The sequence below is a fragment of the Cordyceps javanica genome, chromosome 4, assembly GCF_051103115.1.
Source record: "Cordyceps javanica chromosome 4, complete sequence".
In the NCBI taxonomy this organism is placed as follows: Eukaryota; Fungi; Ascomycota; class Sordariomycetes; order Hypocreales; family Cordycipitaceae; genus Cordyceps; species Cordyceps javanica.
The window spans coordinates 686,625-706,147 of NC_139298.1; the positions used below are offsets into that span (position 1 = coordinate 686,625).

Sequence of the window (19,523 nt, forward strand, 5' to 3'; positions counted from 1 at the left end):
GTGCCATCGCTAACAATCATCTTGCATCAGAGCAAAGCAGAACCCAACTCATGATTTGCTGGTACGCTTGCGAGTTGACTGCGTAATCTAGTTGTCCTGGATGCAACTGCAGCTGACCAGTCACAACAACTCATAAACGGCATCTCTGCCAGCTAGCCCGCTTCCATCATACATTCACATGGTGTCCCTGTTGGCAAATTCAGCAGTGCTCTTGATACGCATTATCGATACATCTGTGTGTATTGGCCGCCTCTCGTGACGTCTAGCGACCAGGCGGCATTGCAGTGTAGGTAAGTGTATTCATCTATCGAGTGCAAATAAGACTGGTACGGTCGTTGCCACGAGACAACTTGTCAGCCTCTCTGATCCTCGTGCAAGCGCGCGCGAGACAAACCGTCCAATTTCCTAAGACCCCCCCCCCCCCCCAAAAACTCCCCATGCAAACCCATGCAAAAGAAAAGCGTCATTGAATTCGGGAGTTCCATGTACAAATGTCTTTAGCTAATACAGACACAGAATCGCACGCCGAACTTGCAGACACTCCAAGTGTGCATTCGTGTTGACGCAACGGGCATCTCGTCATCTGCCAGGGCAGTAGGGGCAGCTGACCGGAAACCCGCCCGAGCCGAAGCAGCTTGCGCAATCAAACCTTGCATGGCGACAATGGTCGCAGACCATATCTGTCTTGAGACCGGAGTAGTCGCATACTCGGCACCCGGCGCGGCCACAGGAGCGACACTCACCGAGCACACGCTCAGAATTCCGGTCACGGTGAGTACAAGGCTTGGTACCAAAACCCTGGCAAGCTCGGCAATCCTGCATAAGGACTCGAGTATCGCGACACGTCCTGCACTGCACCGCGGGCCCTGCAGACTTCTGTTAGCAATCCCCGCATGTAGCCGCAGCCCAGGGCCCGGAGAATCAGGTGTCATACCACTGGGACGTTGTCCACGCATGATGAAGTATGAAGATGTATCGCGGAGGAGGCAGCGTGTCTCTGGATCAGTAAGTCGGTTCTGGAATGTGCCAGAGTCAAATGAAAGTCTTGAGGATGGCGTTGCAGTAAGGGTCCGCAAGCCCATCAACAGATACTCTACTGTCTGTTTTATAACTAGGCAGAATGTACGTGTATCACTCGGGAAGCCGCCAGCTTCCCGGCCATCTGGGCTTGAAAACTATTCAAAGGCGCTCCTGAATGGTGAATAACATTACTATTGCAGTTGATCACTGACTCTGACGTTGGGCGGCTGAGCAGGGGGCGGGAGGCGGCCTCCTGTATCGCGTGACAGGGGCACAGTATAGTTCATAACCAAGTCTCGGAGCTCTTACCGAGCGTTGCACCGGCCTGCTCTCCCGTTAGTGTTTGCGAATATGTGGATTAGAGAGAACCTTTGTTGTTTGGCACGAGTAATTCTAGAAAGACCAGTCCAGCGATCTGACACCTTAATAGCATCGCCCATGTTTCCAGCTCTTCCATTGGTGATTGTAAATATGTGGATAAGAGAGAACCTTTGTTGCTCGGCACAAGTAGTTCTAGAAAGACTAGCCCACCGATCCAACACCTTTATAGCATCGCCCATGTTTTGGATAAGAAGTTTCACAGAAAAAGGTAGCAAAACTCTGTATATACTGGATTTATATACCGCTTGTGCAACCTGGAAAGGTTCCTTGAAGACGAGTTCTCCGAAGCGCCTTTGGTTTAGCGCCTAGGCATATATGAAGGACTGTGTATCCTGGGAACTGATACGTTGCGGTAACACAGTGGAGATGTAATACTGGCATTTTCGAAATTCGGAATTGAAACCTGTAACTAGTAGTAACACGTCGGACCGCCTGTCACCACGGACGGTGGGTGGGGATGGGGTGTCGGCCAGTCATTACGCGTGTAACTAACTGCCCGAGCTTTGAGGTGGGAGATTGGGGAAATTTGCTAGATTTCGAGAGCGAAACCTCTAGAGCTTGACAACTCCACGAAAGCTGTGATCATGGCTGGGAGGCTTTTTGAGCAGCCTCCGGTTTGCGTCTCAAATATCACTATTTGAAAGGCCCTGGTCTTGTGAATCACGAACTGGTGCTCTCGAAAAGCAGCGTTAGAGAGTGTCTGACAGATGCTCCAACTGATATTGCTATCTAGTGATGATACGAGATGAGCGCATAGTCATATAGCATCGTGAAGTAGAGTGCAGCGCCCGAGTTGAAGAAAAAAGGACCAACCAGAAAAGCAAGAAAAAAGACAAGTAAACGCCATTCGTGACTGGGCAATTGCTGCTCGATAGCCCTCTTCTGCGAGGCTGTGTATAATAAACCGAAAGAAGAAAAGCAGAAAGAAAAACTGACATCACGTTATGGTACACCACTTTTAGTCTCTTGTTTAGAGTGACCCCGCCAGGTTGAACTGTCCCAAACATGTTTTTATAAATCAATTCCGTGTTACGCAGAAAACAAATGTCAAAAACGCTGTGGTCGGTGCAGGTGTCGCGCAGTGGTGTGTATTTTGTTTGAGCAACGACCAAGACCAAACCGGCTGGCTGCGTCACAGTCGTCACACAGCCCAGCCAGACAGCCATTTAACCCCTTCCGCTTGTCTCGCCATCCAACCGGGAACAAATGAAAAAGAAAACGGCCGAGCCTTCCCACATTGAGAAAGAAATCTTCTTCTGTGCTTTTTCCTTTACTCGGAGATGAAAGCCTTGTAGGCGTCGGCGTCCATGAGCTCGTCGACCTGCTTGGCGCCCTCCTCGTCAATCTCGACCTTGACAATCCAGCCGCCGCCGTTGCTGTCGTCCTCGGGGACCTGGTTGATGGTGGCGGGCTTCTCCTCTAGCAGGGAGTTGGCCGATGTGACCTTGCAGCGGACGGGGGCGTTGATGTCGCTGGCCGACTTGACCGACTCGACGGCGCCGATGGCGTCGCCCTGGTCGACAAAGTCGTCGGCGCTCTCGGGGAGCTCGACGTAGACGACGTCGCCGAGCTGCTCGGCGGCGTACTCTGAGATGCCAATGACGCCCGACTTGCGATCGGCGGACAGGTCAATCCACTCGTGGTCCTTGGTGTACATTTTGGCGAGGCCTGCCGCGAGGAGAGGTAGTGTTAGCGTTGAGCAGGCACGACAACAGCTCTTCATCGAGGATACGGATATGACAAAGACGTGGTAGTTTTAGGCCACCTCTCATAATTCAATGGACAGGACATACTCAGGCGGGAGGTGGTGAAGCTGCGGGCGGGAGCGCGGGCAGCAACGGTGGGAGCCGAGCGGGCAGTGAGGCGCATAGCCGCGGGACGAGCGAGGCGGAGGACAGAGGCCATTGTGAATGCTGTGCGGTTGTCGTGGGAGAAGGGCGTCTGACGGAAAGAGAAGAGAAGGGCGAATCGAACCGGAAAGGATTGAGAGGAGATGGACAGCGGCGAGAACGAGACGATGATGGGTGGGTTGGAGTGTTTGGAAAAAGAGACAAAAGTTTGGGGCGGGAGGAGGAAGAGGAAAATGGAGAAAATGGCCTGTTGCGGGTTTGCCAAGTTGGGGCAACCCAGAAGCCAAAGCTCTGGGGGCTCTAGGTCGGCCCCGGGGAGCTGTCAGTAGGGCGCGGCACGCCGCCTTGGAGGCATCTGCCCACTGAAACCGAAGCCGGTCCCCTCCGGGCCAGCCAGCAGAGCAACAAAAAATAAACGGGGAGTGCTAACTATAGGCGGAATTCGGAGCGCTGTATGGCTGGCAGGGCTGGCAGAGATTTGGAGAGAGGCGCAGAGAGATAACAACCTTGCCAACCTAGCTACCTAGGTACTTGGTAGAGAAATACAGGCAGAGATACATACAGAGCGATACATTCGAAGAGATACTTACAGAGAGCCACAGCGAGCCACAGCGCATGGGCGACAAAAGCGGGGGATGAGCTGAGCTCTGGCCAATCAGACATTCAGAAACATAATAGCCCCGCGGCAGAGAGCTGCACCTTGTGGTTCCTTTTACACATAGTTTTACTCTAAACAATTGGGTAAAAAAAGACCAGCAAGAGGCGAAAAGTGCGAAAAATAGAAAACAGGCCGAATGGTAACCGGCATGCAGGACAAAGATAGTGGACAACGAAATGGCATAATTGGAAGCTGGTGACCGATCCAATTGCTGCGTGTGTGTTGATACAACAGTCTCGGTACTCCGTACCTAAGTACCAGGTATGTCGGTAGGTACCTCGGATCGAGACCATTGTGCTTGGGCTATGACGTCCCATTTTCTCTTTCTCCCTACGGATACTAATAGTAGAACCACACCCGCCCGCACTCACACACATCCGCTTGCTGCTGCGACGTCGGAAGCCCTGCCAGTTTTAACCTGTCATGGCTTGCGCGCCGTTACGTACAAGTTACGAGCGGCACGAAACGGCGCGCACCCCGGCCGCCTCCCAAACAGGCAGACGGGAGAGAGGCGCATCTGCTATGGAACATGCGAATCTACTGTATTCTTGTAGAAAAAGACAAAAGACAAGAGATTCTCATCGCGTGGTGGCTTGACTAGAATCCCGATCCGTCCAACAAGGGCGACACGGACAGCCATCACCAGGGGACCACTAATAGTTTTCCTTTTGCGGAAAATGTCAAGTCCGTTTCAACATTGATCAAGTAAAACGGCAAAAGCATGGACGCAGTCGGATATGTTCTTTCGTTTCTTTGCGCTTTCTGCATTGATAAAGTCTGACTCACAATGATGCTAATCGGTGGCACGTATGCTTGATGATACGGGCCCTAGTGCACGACCCGACTTTTATACATTATCTATTTACTAATTGATCTTTTCTTTTGTCTTATTGTTCCTGTTCTTCGTCTTCTCATATGATGAGAATGACCAGTCATCCACGCCAGAGTGACTTTCGACAGATTGACTTTACTTGTCTCCTTTCGAGTGTGAGCCTGTACAAAACCCAGCAATGTCCCAAATCGCCAAAAACGCAGTTGCAGCGTCCTAAACGGTGCAGAACTTGATTCCCAGCAGGTGTATCAGTCGCAAAAGTCCAACTTGATTTGTCAAATCAATGATCGAATGTTATTGCAATCTAGACGTCGAGGAGACCAAGTACCGTATAGTAATTGAAAGAGGTGCAGGGTAAGCAAGCCGAGAGAATCATGGCTGCTCAAAGCCGCAACTGGCATTTGTAGCTCCCAAGTGATACGAGAAACAGCTGATGCAATATCTTTATCCAGCAGTAGCTAGATGCCACGTCTCTCATGGGTCGAAGAGGGAGGCAGTTAACCGTCCAGACACAGCCATAGTAGGCTGCGCTTCAGCTTGAATTAAACCCACTTGCGCATTCTGATGCAATACAACCATGCTAGCCACTTTCAGCCCAGGAGAGATCCCAAACTAGCCAATAACGTTATTAGCGACATGCATAACGGTTTGGCTCGGATGGAGGACATGGCACACTCTAACCGTTGAGTTGCAGGGTTCGTCCCTGTGGCTATCACAATGCCCGTGTACTAATAAGGCACCTCATCCATACGAGACCTCATATCAGTAAAGCAACCTTGAATCCGTCATTCTCGTACTAAAACAAGCGACGAAGATCATACTTTGTCATGATTGGGGCTGCTTGCATGGCACAACTCTCAAATGGCAACAACGTAAAGCTCTTCGATCGCATCTTCCCTCCTGCATCGCTTGCTCGAATAGCCAACTGGCTGTGCTCCCTTGCAGCCCAGCAAATACCACCAGGTAAGCGTCTTTATATATTGTTTATGACATGTGGAGGCAGCAAACTGGATCATATCGATATTGCCCATGATATAGGGGAAACGCGCGGCTGAGATGCCACAGGGTAGGTGGTCGACGTTTTCTGTAGCGAGAGCATGCACGTCAAAGATACCGGAGAAGTGATCAACAGGAGAGGACTGCTTGCGGTTGCGCCGAATTGTTTCATTGTGAAGCAATGCCAATGAATGTAGAGCCGTGCGGCAAGTTGGAATAGGCTAGCCGTGTCCCACAGCTCTGGGGTTGCTTCGCTCGACGAAGGGCATCACTGAGTTGCGGATCTGCGGTATGGTTGATTGAAACGAGGAATCTTTAGCTCTCCTATTTCTAAATGGTCTTGATGAAACAAGAAACAGACTTGCGAGACCACCCACGTCGGGGGGGCTCAACTCATAGTTAGGTGGTGGCGGTGTTTGCCCTAGAGCGGGGGCATTGAGGTCATTAATAAACGCCGCCAAAAGCAACGGTTTAACGGCCAGATACCATCATGGAGACAGAAATACCAGTCTAGAACCACCAATCTGATCGTGTCCGGGGATATTGCATTGCTTAACAACAGGGACCTTTCCGGCTGGCTGCATTTCGTCATCTGGGGAGGCGGCGACTCCCCTGTCTTGACGGGTCCGGCCCCTCTAAAATTCCGGGTCCTTTTCCAGGTCGCGCCAGGCTACCGCCCGAACCACGGTCTTGCATCACGAGCAATCAAAGAAACCCACCGGGAATTATCCATAACAGTGGCAGCTTTCGCCCGTCCTTGTATTTTCTACGATAACATTAGCTGACGAACAATATCCCCATCCTTGCTGCTCGCCTGGATCGCGCCGCACATTCCGGCCTCCCCCCAATTCGCTTGCAGCCTGCGCGGCTACCCAACTGATCCTCGCACAAGCTCTGTTCTTCTCCCCCGCCTTCTGTCAACTTCGCCTCTGTTTGGACAAATCCGCCCACCACACCGCACATACACGCACACAGGAAATCCCTTCGCCATGGAGACCGACGAATTACCGCCAGCGACGCCGCAAGACAACCTCGACGATACGCTCGGCGGCCTGGATGGCTCGCCGCAGGTAGCCCCGTCACACCAACACCCCCATCACCACCAGCACCAGTACCACCACCACAACAACGGCACACACGAGCACGAGCCGCAATCGCCGAGCGGCCCATCACACCACCAGCAGCAGAGCCACGACGACGACCCGGCGGCCACGCGGTACACGCCTCCCGTGCCGGGCAGCAGCGCACCGCACTCGGCGGCGGCTGGTTCCCGGGCCGGCAGCGAAATGTCCAACCCGTCGCAGCACCAGGCGCACGGCGAGTACGGCGGCAGCCGTCAGGGCTCGGGCGAGCCCGCGGCGTCCAACGGCCGCAACCACGTCGTCATCAAGGTCGGCATGGTCGGCGACGCTCAGATCGGCAAGACGTCCCTCATGGTCAAGTACGTCGAGGGCAGCTGGGACGAGGACTACATCCAGACGCTCGGCGTCAACTTTATGGAAAAGACAATCTCCATCCGCAACACCGAGATTACCTTTTCCATCTGGGACCTCGGCGGCCAGCGCGAGTTTGTCAACATGCTCCCGCTGGTCTGCAACGACGCCGTCGCCATCCTCTTCATGTTTGACCTTACCCGCAAGAGCACCCTCAACAGCATCAAGGAGTGGTACAGACAGGGCCGCGGCTTCAACAAGACGGCGATTCCTATTTTGGTTGGTACCAAGTACGACCACTTTGTCAACTTTCCCATCCAAGACCAGGAAGAAATTTCCAACCAGGTAAGACTGCAGGCTGTTCGCCAACACCGGTGTATGTGTGTGTGTGTGAATAGATGGCTGACAATAGGCAGGCCCGGCGTTTTGCCAAGGCAATGCGAGCTGCGCTCATCTTTTCCAGTACTAGCCATAGTATCAACGTACAAAAGGTACGCCATTTGTGGTATCAGCCTTCCGGACTACGCTAATTCCCTGGCTCCAGATTTTCAAGATTGTCCTATCCAAAGCATTTGATCTCAAGTGCACGATTCCCGAAATCGAAAACGTCGGCGAGCCGCTCCTCTTGTATCAATCTGTCTGATCCCATTGGGTTGTTTGATGGAATGAGCAGGCATTCCACAACATATATCGCTGGAAGTCGTGCCATCCTTGTGGCCCCCTTCACGCCGAGCTTTCTGCGCGACGCAGTGCCATGCTTAAAGTTTGTGTTGGCATGCCCGACTCTTCTTTTTGTTTTCCTTTTGTCGCCGATTTCTGTTCTACAGGATCATTGAGCTGGGGCAATTAGAGGATACTGTATATTACAAGGGCGTTCTCACTGGTGGGACATGTTCCTCGGGAAGGAACACGGACCCTGTCCTTCTTTCGTTACTTTTTTTTACTCTTTCGAATCATTTCACGGCTTGGTGAGACGCCTAGATGCGGCTACAAATGACGCCTGGGTGGCTATTCGTCGATGCCATGGCCACTCGGCACAGGTACGAGGACAGGCATGTTTCTTGTGGGAGTTGGAATATAGAACAGACCACGGAAGAGGCAAAGTTCAAGTGCATAGTAATCGACTCGCCGAGGCTGGGGATGGGAGGTACCCGGAGAGCTTCTGAGCCGAGTACGGGCTGATATATCCGAGAAGACCCTCGATATTGGCTGTGTCTTGACAGAGCATAATACACACACACAAAAAAAAACGCAGAATAATACAGCTGAGTATTCAGGCCGCAGGCTCCGAACTCGAAATGTGAACTAGTATTCGCTAGCTTATCAATGCAACGCATCGGGATGGACGAGAGGCGACCAGAGCCGGCAGCCGCTCATTATAGGTATCTGTCAAGCTTGCACCCATTCCCACACTTGGCCAATATCTCTGTGCTATGGAACTGTTACTCAATAGTGAACTCGACGAGCTGTACCACCACCACTAAAAGTCATCGGACCTCGAGCCCCCCTCAGCGATGTATGCCGAGCCCACAGTTTGACCGGCCATCCGCCGCCTCCTCCAGCGGGACGGCGCTCTCCGCCGCGGCGCCGACGCCGACGACGTGCGGGTGCTCGTCTCGTCGTCGCCCGAGAGTAGGTCGCGCCGCACGGAGAGGATGTCGGGCGCGCCGTGCTCATAAGAGCTCTCGTGGCGAAGGAGCGGCGCCGCCGGCGCCCAATGGAAGAAGCGAAGACGACGACGACGAAGGCGGCGGGCCGTGGACTCGTCGCCGGAGCGTTGGAAGGAGTCGAGGTCGGAGGCGAGGTCGGAGTCGGAGTCGGAATCGGAGTCGCAGTCGCAGCCACAGTCGCAGTCGCAGTCGCAATACGCGGGGGTCTCGTCCCACGGCAACCACAACGCTGGCGGCGAGCCCTCATCCAAAGCCGTGTACGGCGGCGGGGGCGTCTCGCAGTCGTCGTCCCCGTCGGCGTCCTGAAACGGCCACACTACGGGGGAGGCCGCGTGTACGGGGCTCCCGCCCCCGGCCGGTGCTGCAGGACTGCCTCGCGAAGATGTTGTTGCGGTGGCGGTTGCGGCTGCGGTTATTAGCCGAGGAGGACGGCGGCGGTCGTACTCACCTGTATCAAGGAATTGCTGCGTAGTACTCGGGGTAGAGCTCTGGGGGAACAGGACGGGGCTGGCGTCAATGTCGGCAGCGGCGGCGGCGGCGGCTGCGGCGGTGAACAGGAACGTGGAGAGGTTTGGGCTGGGGATGTACACGTCGATGACGGGGGGTGCGGATCCGAGACTGTAGGCCGCTGCGCGAGGAGGGCTCGTGTCCTCCAACTCGGCGATGAACGGAGGCGGCGGCGGTGGCGACGGCGGAACAGGAGTAGCAGGAGGAGGAGGAGGGGGAGGAGGGGGAGAAATGCTACGCCAGAAGATACCCCGAGGGGGATTGTTGACAGGACTAGCCTGTTGAGGCCTATGCGAGGACCCAGAGCGATGCATAGCTCGTGGTCCTATCCTTCTCATTGAGATCACTACTTGTAGCAAACGGTCGTCGAGTTGGGCTGCAAGATTGGTGTGCTGCTCAAGGGTAAAGTTGTTGCTGAGAGTCTGTGACATTATGATGAGATCTTTATGGGAATTATATATACTATATAGCATACTGAGATTACAACGTCAAAGTTATAGTATGTCTGATTTATGAAAAAAAAAAGGCATCGCTCTCTGAAAGACCAACACGTAGTTGAATGGGACATTCATCTACTAGTGCAACTTACACAAAGCAAACCAGGGAGAATGGGAAGGCGAGCACTTTGCTCTTTGGGTTTTATGTGAAAGGCAGCGACAATGACTACATGAGCAAGTATTGATGTTGGTCCCTTGAGGTTCCGTTTGCACCTGAGAAGAATCTGGATAGATGTGCTAGAACTAACTATAGTTCTCGGGCGGCGGCGCGAAAGGGGAGGAAGTGGCGCAGCGTGTCAAAGAAGCGAGGCTAATAAGCTCCCGTGATCGACAAAAAAAAGGCTTTGTAGTCAACTCAACAAAAAGCCACCCGATTTAGAAACTCTCTTTTTTCTTCTTCTTCTTTTCTTCATTCAGGACTCGAGATGGAACTCTAGTCATTGACAAGATATAATTGTTCAAGAGATTGCAAAAGTTTTCAACCATGGTGGCTGGCGGCGCTGGTGTGTGTGTGTGTGTGTGTGCAGCTTCAGCTAACATGGTCTGGCTGCGTCCGCGCCCGCGCCGATGACTTACATGGGGGAACCCCAAAATGCACTAATAAGGGGGCATCGTGGAAGGCCTTTTTTTTTTTCCAGCTTGCACCACGTCACCACCCCTTGCCAACTGCGGGCTGAAAAGGTGAAGAAAATCTCAATTACTAAATAATGGTAATCAATTTGATGATGGCAAAAAAATCCTACTGCAACTCGTAATCATTTCGCAGGGCCGCCAAATTTCCCTCCTGTACTGGTAGCCAACAACAATTGCCTTCATGGCAAGAGGCTCGTCCTGGCTGGGCGGTGTATCGTCGTGGATCGCGGCAAGCGCCCGGCGGCAGGTCCCGCCGAATACGAAGTCCAGTACCCCATCTGCAGAATTGACCTTGACGATTGTCTTTGTAATGTACCCTGGTCGGCGCGGGTACCCGTGCTTGTCAAACAATGGCGACGAGACTACGGAGTATTAATAGATGGATAGACGGGCCAATTAGGACAATACAGTCACAAGGTGAAAGCAAGGTGGGTTTGGCGGCATGCTCTATTCTATGTACTGGCCGCCGAATAAGAATGCCGTGGCCAATTGGGCATAATATAACATCTATCTGCCTCACAATATGACTTGTAGCTGTTCCATATCGGACATGATGTGAAAGGAAACTCCCAAACGCCAAACTCTGCTGATACCCATAACGTTGTAGATGAACCTTGTCTGTATGTACAGAAGCGGAATTATGCGAGGCCTGACCCCGCTTCACGGCCAGAGTCGCCTGATATCGAAATGTGTCGTATTCTGCGGGCTGATGTCGGTAATAATGGTTGGTGGCGTGCTCGTCTGCGTACGTGTATAATATGTAGGTAGATCGTCTTCAAGAAAAGAAAAAGAGGAGCGGAAGTTGCTCTCAAGAGTCCTTCTTGCCCCAGATCGGAGCGCCAAGGGGCTTGCTGACGCCGAAGCCAACACCGACGGCGATGCCAATGATCAGGGCGATGAGGAGAATCTTGGCAGCAATCTTCTGGCGACGGTTGAGCCGCGACATGTAGGTGCAGCTGCGCTTAATCTTGGCATCCTTGGCCTTGTCCTTCCAGTGCTGCTTGCCGGGCCAAACCTGGCACTCGCCGTTTCTAGTGATGTTGCAGCTCTTGCGGGTTGTGGATTGGGAGATCAAGGCAGCCTCGACGTCGGTGTCGAAGGGATTGCTACTGCGCTCTGAACGAGGCGTAGCGACCTCGACAGGTAAAACACAGACGGTGGTGGCGGTGGACAGAGTGGCCTTTTCGGGGACAGCAACCTCTACGGCCTGGGTTTGGGAGTTTTTGTTGTCGTTGGCCATGTTGCCGGGCGTTTCGTTTATTAGAGGCGATGCTGGCGAGTCGAGGGCACCACGCGTCGATGGATTGTAGAGATTGAGAGACTAGAAGCGGTGGGTTAGCGACGAAACTGGGACAAGGTCATAATAAATGAAATGGAAGGCTGAGGGAAGCCCTTTGGAAAGGTAGTACAGGACTAGCCGTTTCGACGCGTGTACAATGGCTCGAGGAAGGGGATGAAGTGAATGACGGCACTTACACTTTGTTGAGGTGGGCGCTAACGGGAAGCAGAGCAACACGGCTGAAGACGGACAACGCAGAGCAGCACAAAGAACCAGAGCAAGAGAAAAGACGCAAGGGAGTAGATGGGGCGTCGAGGATGGGATGGGACGAAAGGAAGGCGAAGAATGTAATCTTAAAGGAGCGTTGCGAACGGAGAGGGTAGAGAGTAATAAGTAGGTAGGCAGAGAGACGGAGACAGAGAGAGGAGAGAGAGAGGGAGGAGAAGCAGAGGGGAGTGGTGCGAGGCGGCCCCAGCCACGCAGTAAATTTGGGGGAGTGTATGTACTCGTTATGGTGGTGCCAGGTACTAGGCGGCACTTAGGTAGGTAGGTAGGTACCTTGTGGTAGGCTGTAGCACAGATTGCTGCGAGAACCCTGCAAGCGTAGCGTCGACGAGGAAAACGAATGTCTTGGCACGAGAGGATGGCGGCCGACCGATGATAGGGGTTTGACAGGAAGAAAAATGACAGAGAGGGGAGCGAGGAGGGAGTTTATTTTTTTTTGGTAATGTTTAAAAGAAGAAAAAGAAGAGCTGAGGTTGAGGCGAAAAACAAAAGAAAAAGGAAATTAGTGATGTCTGAGAACTTGTTGTGTTTTTTTATTTTGGGCTGGCTGGCAGCTGGCAAGCAACACAAGCAGCACGCAGCAGCGCAAACAGGAGAGGGACTCAGGGAGGAGGCGAGTGGAATCGAGCCGCCGCCACCCACACCACCACTGAACGCAACCAGAGGGGATGGGAGGGGCGCCGCCACAACAAGTGACGAGCGAGACCTCTCTTGTCGACTGTTCATGTACCCTTTCCATACTAGCGCGCGGGGGGAGATACAGCCACTGGTGATGATGGTGACAGAGCGGGCGAATGGCTGTGTCTACGAGTAATGAGCACGAAAAAAAGAATAACCTGAGGAAACCGACCAAGTTGGAGGAGGCCGAATGAGGCAAGTGTGCCGTACTTATGCCGTGTGCCGCAAGGGACTTGACATGGACGGAGCGACGTGGGGGATGAGTATTCGTGCGTACGGGGGGGGGGGGAGAAATGTTGATAACAGGCAGCCAGGCTGCTATTAAGAGCGATGGTTATTGTTTCATGTTACGTCTGCATTGCCAGTCTTGCAAATAACAGAATGAAACGCAGCAGTCAAGATGGAGAAACGAGGTTTAGAATCTTGACTTGACTGGTGGCGGACAGACAGACAGAACTTCATCACCAGGAGGGTCATCATCATCATCACATCAGACGATTCAGACAGGCACCAAAGGCCAGAACCTCACCAACGCCACCCACACCCACACCCGCGCCCACCTACCTGATCTCAACAAGAGTCGTTCTTTGCCTTGCCTTGCCTTGCTGCGCTGAACCGAATGCGCTAAATTTAACCTTGGAGAAGGTGGGTGCCGCTTTCTGCCAGGCACAAGGAGCGCTGGAGCCACCGCGCCGAGGGCTAGTGCTATAGAGACTGCCTAGAGAGGCAACCAGCGCCACTGGTGGAGCCGTCTGTAGTGTGCGACTCGCTCTTTTTTTTTTCCTTTTCCTTTTTTGCTTGTCACTGATTAAGCTCAAATCTCACATCTTTCTCTGCTTGCCGAACTTTGGCTCCAGTGCTGTATCTGTGGAGTCCCACGAACTAAGTTTTTTTTTTTGCGCCAAGATTTCAAAGTATTGATTTTGTTTTACTTGGCCCTGTTCTTTTTTTCGGTCTGGCCCCCCCCGGCCCTTGATCTGTTTTTTTTTTCTTACTGAGTAACCTTCCCACGTTCTCGTTATCCATCCACCGCCCGCCATCCACCATCCTTCATCTCGTGGCTTGTGGCCATCTTGCATCCACCGCCCGCCCCAAATCTATCCTCTCACGGCCCTGGCTGAAGCCTTGCTGAGACGAGACCATCCTTTCCAGCGCACCACCTGCTCTGCCACTACGCAGAATTGACACGACACCGACAATTTGCACAAAGGGCCTGGCGGGCGGGCCATCCCTCGTCTCGCCACCAGCCGACAGTTTAAATAGGGAAACGCTTTTGCCGCCCGCTTCTCTTGGCTGCGGGGGAGGCACCTTGTTGTTGATGCTTGTTGACGCTTGTTTGCCCATCCTCTCTCCGCATACCAGTCAGTCTCTTATCTAGCCCGTTTTCATCCACACAGCCAGGTCCTGTAGCGCAAGTGGTGACGTTGCGCTGTCTTGCGTCTTGCGTCTTGCATCTTGCAATGACTTGGAAGTCACGAGAGAAAAAAAATTCCATGGACTGGGTTTGTTTGCCGTCACAGGTCCATTAACCATTGCACCAGCTGTCAGTACTGGTACTCAGCACTGGTACTTTAGTACTCAGTATCGCCCAGGCCTCGTTGTGGACATACAGCCCTTTCTGCCCCTCACTTGGACGACCACGGGGCCCGGCCGAACCCGTAGAGATGCACAGGACCAGAACCACCACTGGCAACCAGGAACCCACCCATTATGTGCCTAGCTGAGTCGCGGACCCCCAACTACCTATGAACGGGCCATCAGCTCTTTTCGCTTCTCCTGATAAGTAATACCTACCGATAAGTACAGCGTACTTACCTACTTGGTCAACCCGAAAACGAGATGCCAGTCCTCAACAGTGCGAGAAACAACCAAACCCCTCTGCCTTGGCCGATCGGCACGTTTAAAATTGCCACGCCCATGCATATTGGTGACTACCCGCTCCGGGCTCGATGCGACAACAAAGGGATGATGCGAGATCCACCCTCAACGGCATTGTAATTTAGTTCATACTCTCAAGGTTTCTCATCCCCAGACAATACTCAGTACTGAATACTTTTTGTCTCCAATTTCCATTTCATCACATCATACCCGGTCTTTTACAAGATTTTGCTCGTCGATTCATCACCTTCAAAGGACAGACCGGGTGGCGCTCAATTTAATCTGGGCAGCAGCCCTTTTGCACGAGCTACTCTACCTGCCATCCTGCCATCCTGCCTACCTGCGCAGCAGGCTATCTTGGGCCGCCTCCGCCTGACGTTACATTGCAGGTCGCCGCCGAGCTGTTCTGGAAGCACCAAGGCAGCGCCCGTCCCGATTGGACGCCACCCACTGGTTGCCAGCAAAGTACTTTTGAGACTTTTCGGCTCTTCTCAAGCACTCTTTAGACCTCTCGCGACATCATGCCATCACCAGTCCTGGTACCATCTCCTACAACGCAATATTGGAATCGTATTATTATTTCATGCCCTGTGCTAGACGTATGTGGTATGCCATTGTAACTTCATGGCAAAGGTTCGCTCAGCTGCACATCGTACTCTGCAGCGGTAATCTGGACCAACAGCTGTAGCGATCAATCTAATTTGTCGCGTCAACGCATCGTATGAATCATCTCGATGTACTTGTACTGCTGCGAATACATGGATCCATTGTCAGAATCCAATCGTCAAATGCCTCGACAGCGTCTCGCGGCTGGCAGCCCGAGCAAGTCCCAGGCGGCACCTGCCGCTGCAAACGCATCTCATCATTGCTTGAACCAAGCCGACATTTGCACTCCTTTCAACTTCAACTTCAATTCATCAACTATCCCGTATATCCCTTATCCATAACTGGGTTGGCGTCTCGCCTCTGTCTTCGTTCATCATCATTCATACGTATGCTGTCAGTCACGACCGCCGCTTGAAGATCCTCTGCTGTATTTTCACCTTCCCCAAGCCTCTGACCCTGCTGCCCGAGTTTGACCCCCTCTTATATGTCACATTCAGTTCACCAGGAAAATCGTTCAAAATACGACCACCTTCGTCGCATCCCCCCTTGGCATCACCAAAACTCTTTCAGGTTCTACACGCCATCAACGTCCGCTCGGATGGAGAAGAGATTCGCCGAGGAGCGCAAGGGCCAGTGGCACTGGCCCGAGTATCGTGAAGAGAGTGGTCCGATTGCCCCGTCGTTAGGAGAAGCGTGCTTCTGTCCCTGCGTCGTTTACAGTCGAAGCTGGGCACGTTTGAAAGCTGCATTTGCAGGCGAGGATGCGCAGCAAAATCCGAACCTTGGATACGTCAATGCTGACTGTTGCGCGTTTGTGGCTTGTCTTCCACGTAGGTAGTAGCAAATTACCTCTATAGTCCTCGCTAACATGCCCAGTTTATGGTTGCAGCATTTCTCGGTTGCAATCGACTGTTCGTTCATTCTACGGCATTCAGGGCTCTGACACTACCGACTAGAGGCAAGGATGTTGCTGCCCATGCACAGCACTTCGGCGGAACGAGTACGAGATTATGATCCGAGAAAAGCATCATCGACGACGTAAATTCCCATGCACCCAGACTTCATCCTACATGAGCAATAGCTCCATGGTGTACGCTTCATCCATTGCCGGTACCCCAGCAACGGGGCAGCAAAAAGAAAAGGTCTCTCAAGAATCCAAACCCACAATCCCTTTGATACGGATTGATACTGCTTCGGATCACATGCTGCGGTATGTCACCCTCTCTATTACTGTGAACTGGTGCTCATGCTATACAAGTCAACCGGTCGAGAGTAACATCCCCATCATCAGCATTACATCACCTCAAGTTGTCATTGAGACAAAAACTCCATCACAGTCTCTAGTTTGTGTGGCGGATCCTCAAGTTGCGTCGGGCGTCATCATTCAACCGGAGCATGGTATCGAAGACGACCCAACAACCGTCGTTGCCCGGGGCAAGTTCAAGGAGCATCTGCTCAAGCAGGACCCTGCCACGGATGCAAGCTTGCCAATCGAAGCAAAGGAGCATAGTATTGAAAGCGACATGAGCCAGAAAGAACCAAAGCCGGTTCGTGAACATGATATTGTTGAGTGTAATGATGGAACCACTTCCCCACCTCCCGGTTTGGCCCAGGACAAAATAACCTTGTTCGCCGTCCAAGAAATATCAGAACATGCAAGTTCCAGTGTAGCATCCTCCGGTATCGAAGATAACGAGTCAAAACTGCCGTCTGCAATGGAGGTTGCTCTTCTTTCTACAGTTCGTCAGGGCGGAGGCACAGGCGAGGCCGGTATATAACATGCCCACCAGAACAAACCACAGCATAGACCTGTAGTATTGCGAATATAGCTTAGTGAATACATGTCATATTACGATCAGATCAGAGAAACAATGAATGTGCGAATAAAGCTCTAATACAAGACCCTGAGCCTGCTTGTGGCCAAAGAAGTCAGGACGTGTAGACCAGAGTGAAGCCCACGGCTCTGATCTAGGCACTGGATGGATTCCCTTTGCGCAGTCCCAGGAACAGAGACTTTCAAGTGTCCGGCTAGAGTTTCAAGACGAGAGGTACGTCATGAAAGCCTAGGCAGGCTTGAGAAGTGACAGGCTAATCCTCACCCAAGGCCGTCACAGTCAAGGTCGCTGGCTAGACACGGTGATCTAAGCTCGGGGAAGCAATATCCGGGAAACCATGTACTTTCTATCGAACCGACGGCCTATGACGCACGAGGGCCGAGCAAGCAGAACGAGGCGGTGCTATGAACAAGGATATGACTGCCTGACTGACTGATCAGTCACCTTTTCTACACTTTGAACAAGCTGATCCCGAACGGCTATGCTGGCTGGCTCCCTCTGGCACGGAAATGAGCGCCACCAAACCACGATCAGGTGGTGGTGGTGAGGCGGCCATCCCAGGCGACCTTCGTCTCTAAGACAACGACTGGAATGCAGCTTGACGTTGAACTGCCGGCGGAGAGAAGTGTCCTCGGTCGGACCTAGTTGCTAGTGCTGGGGCAGCTTCGGACGCCTACATCATGCGTTGAAGATTACAGAGCCGTGATTCCATGACTAGTAAGAAACGGCGTCAAAAGAGACGAACATGTCTCATCTCATGGCTAGAGCTTGCTATGTACAGGGAGGCGAGAGAGAGGAGGAGAGTCTTGGGAGCCGAGGAACTGGGACGGGGGGGGGGGGGGGGGGGGGGGCTGGTCAAGGTCGGCCAGCGAGCTTCTGGTTTCACGGCACAATGGCCATGGTCTGAAAAGAGAGCCGAAAAAAAAGGGAAAATCCCACAGGTTGGGGCTGCAGTTTCCCCCATGCGAGCGCACAGAGAGGACGATTGGATACGAGGCCGTCTCTTGTAGCCTTCAGACTCGCACAAGTGTGATTCGCAAGGCCGCGGGTCTTGTAAGAGGGTAAGCCTCTTGCGACTTTCGCGTTCCTAGACGGCGAAGAAGAAGAGGGCAAGAGACGCGACGCGGCGTTTTAATAGGGGTTTCTTTTTCAATTTCCCCTAGCACAAGAAGAGAGTTGAGGGCTGGGGGGGCAAGGATCTCATGGCGTACTGAAGGGCTCTTGAAACCTTTGCGTGTGCGCTGAGAGGAGGAGGAGGAGGCAGGTCGCGATATCTGGCCGGGTGGGGGGGAAACAATTGGTTGCACTGTGCTTCTTCGACCGTGGACAAGGTCGGAAAAGGGGCCCTGCCGTGCCCAATGATGCATTGCCGCATGGCTTACTGTGGATATATGTAAGAGAGAATGTATGGTACAGGTGTTCTAGTTCTGATGGAGGGCTGTGTCGGGGGTTTGCGAGGTCAGGTCTGTACGGCAAGATGATGGAGGGGGAGGAAGGCCGACTGTGTAAGTGGTGGGCGGCAGCAAAGCTGACACGGGTCGCAGGAGAGGCGACCTAGTATGAACTCGCCCGGGCACAGATGGGCTAATTGCTCTTTGCTGGCAATGGCGCAATGATGCTAGTTTTGTCCGGTAATAGTCGGAATGGAGTGGCAACTGTGACAGAGCGCGTCAAAGGAAAGAAGAGATAATTCGTCAATAGTCTGTGGTGAGAACTAGGGCGAACCATGGGCTCCAGGGGAGCAGGACAAGGGCTCATGAGAGAGAGAGAGAGAGAGAGTTGAGAAAGGCGAGCAAGAAGAGGAGTCGAAGCGCCGCTTGAAATGTACAACAAGAAAAGGTTGAAACTGATACAGCCGTCGGAACCTATGACGAATTTCTACATGCTACTGGCTGTAAAGAGGAAGCAAAAAAAAAAAAAAAAAAAAGGGAAGAAGCGAGGCAGTACTATTAAGGTGATCTCGAGTCGATGATGAGTGGCCACGGCCTGGAATGCGGCAAGGCGATGCGTGTGATGCAACTACAAGTGTGTGAGTGGAACCTTCTCCCCCTCCCTCCACGCAAAAAGAGAATGAGTTTTGATGGTGTGTGGGAAGATCTTGATGGATGGGAGAAGTGATTGGAGACCTTGAAGGAAAAAAGAAAGCCAACTAGAGACAGGGTATCGTTTCCGGCAGAGGGGAGGGAGGCAGGGAGGGGAAGCATCAGAGCGAACGATTTACATTGGAGCGTCGAGATGATGAGGTACATGATGCGAGTTGAAGTGTTTTTTTTTTGGAGGAGGGGGATGATGGAGGGCGGTTTCGAATAACCGCTGCGCCTCCTGTATTCTTGTATTCCTGGTCGATTTCATCTTGGTCACATCAGTATGGGAAAAGCTGGTCAGTCATGAGTGTCGGCAGGGAGGCAAACACATTGGGGGGCGGGCCAATTGGCCGCGCTGTCGGAGCTATTCTCGCCTTGCAGGACGAGGGGACATGATACAT

At 52.8% G+C, this 19,523-nt stretch overlaps 5 protein-coding genes across 5 annotated transcripts; 2 read left to right on the forward strand and 3 right to left on the reverse strand.

Moving 5' to 3' along the window:
* Positions 1 to 2,671: 2,671 nt before the first annotated feature.
* On the reverse strand, positions 2,672 to 3,306 carry V2A60_006112 (glycine cleavage H-protein-domain-containing protein; the record flags this gene model as incomplete). Its single annotated transcript, XM_083257410.1, has 2 exons — positions 2,672 to 3,069; positions 3,195 to 3,306. 2 exons carry the CDS (start codon positions 3,304 to 3,306, stop codon positions 2,672 to 2,674), a joined length of 510 nt encoding a protein of 169 aa, XP_083113536.1.
* A 3,420-nt stretch (positions 3,307 to 6,726) lies between these two features.
* Positions 6,727 to 7,813, forward strand: V2A60_006113 (Ras family GTPase TEM1; the record flags this gene model as incomplete). The annotated part of the gene is made up of 3 exons (XM_083257411.1): positions 6,727 to 7,515; positions 7,587 to 7,661; positions 7,715 to 7,813. The coding sequence occupies 3 exons, from the start codon at positions 6,727 to 6,729 to the stop codon at positions 7,811 to 7,813; spliced, it is 963 nt and encodes a 320-aa protein (XP_083113537.1).
* An 837-nt stretch (positions 7,814 to 8,650) lies between these two features.
* On the reverse strand, positions 8,651 to 9,778 carry V2A60_006114 (uncharacterized protein; the record flags this gene model as incomplete). Its single annotated transcript, XM_083257412.1, has 2 exons — positions 8,651 to 9,246; positions 9,289 to 9,778. The coding sequence occupies 2 exons, from the start codon at positions 9,776 to 9,778 to the stop codon at positions 8,651 to 8,653; spliced, it is 1,086 nt and encodes a 361-aa protein (XP_083113538.1).
* Positions 9,779 to 11,285: 1,507 nt separating this feature from the next.
* V2A60_006115 (uncharacterized protein) lies at positions 11,286 to 11,717 on the reverse strand (the record flags this gene model as incomplete). The annotated part of the gene is made up of 1 exon (XM_083257413.1): positions 11,286 to 11,717. One exon carries the CDS (start codon positions 11,715 to 11,717, stop codon positions 11,286 to 11,288), a length of 432 nt encoding a protein of 143 aa, XP_083113539.1.
* Positions 11,718 to 16,273: 4,556 nt separating this feature from the next.
* Positions 16,274 to 16,981, forward strand: V2A60_006116 (uncharacterized protein; the record flags this gene model as incomplete). Its single annotated transcript, XM_083257414.1, has 2 exons — positions 16,274 to 16,413; positions 16,462 to 16,981. The coding sequence occupies 2 exons, from the start codon at positions 16,274 to 16,276 to the stop codon at positions 16,979 to 16,981; spliced, it is 660 nt and encodes a 219-aa protein (XP_083113540.1).
* Positions 16,982 to 19,523: the final 2,542 nt, after the last annotated feature.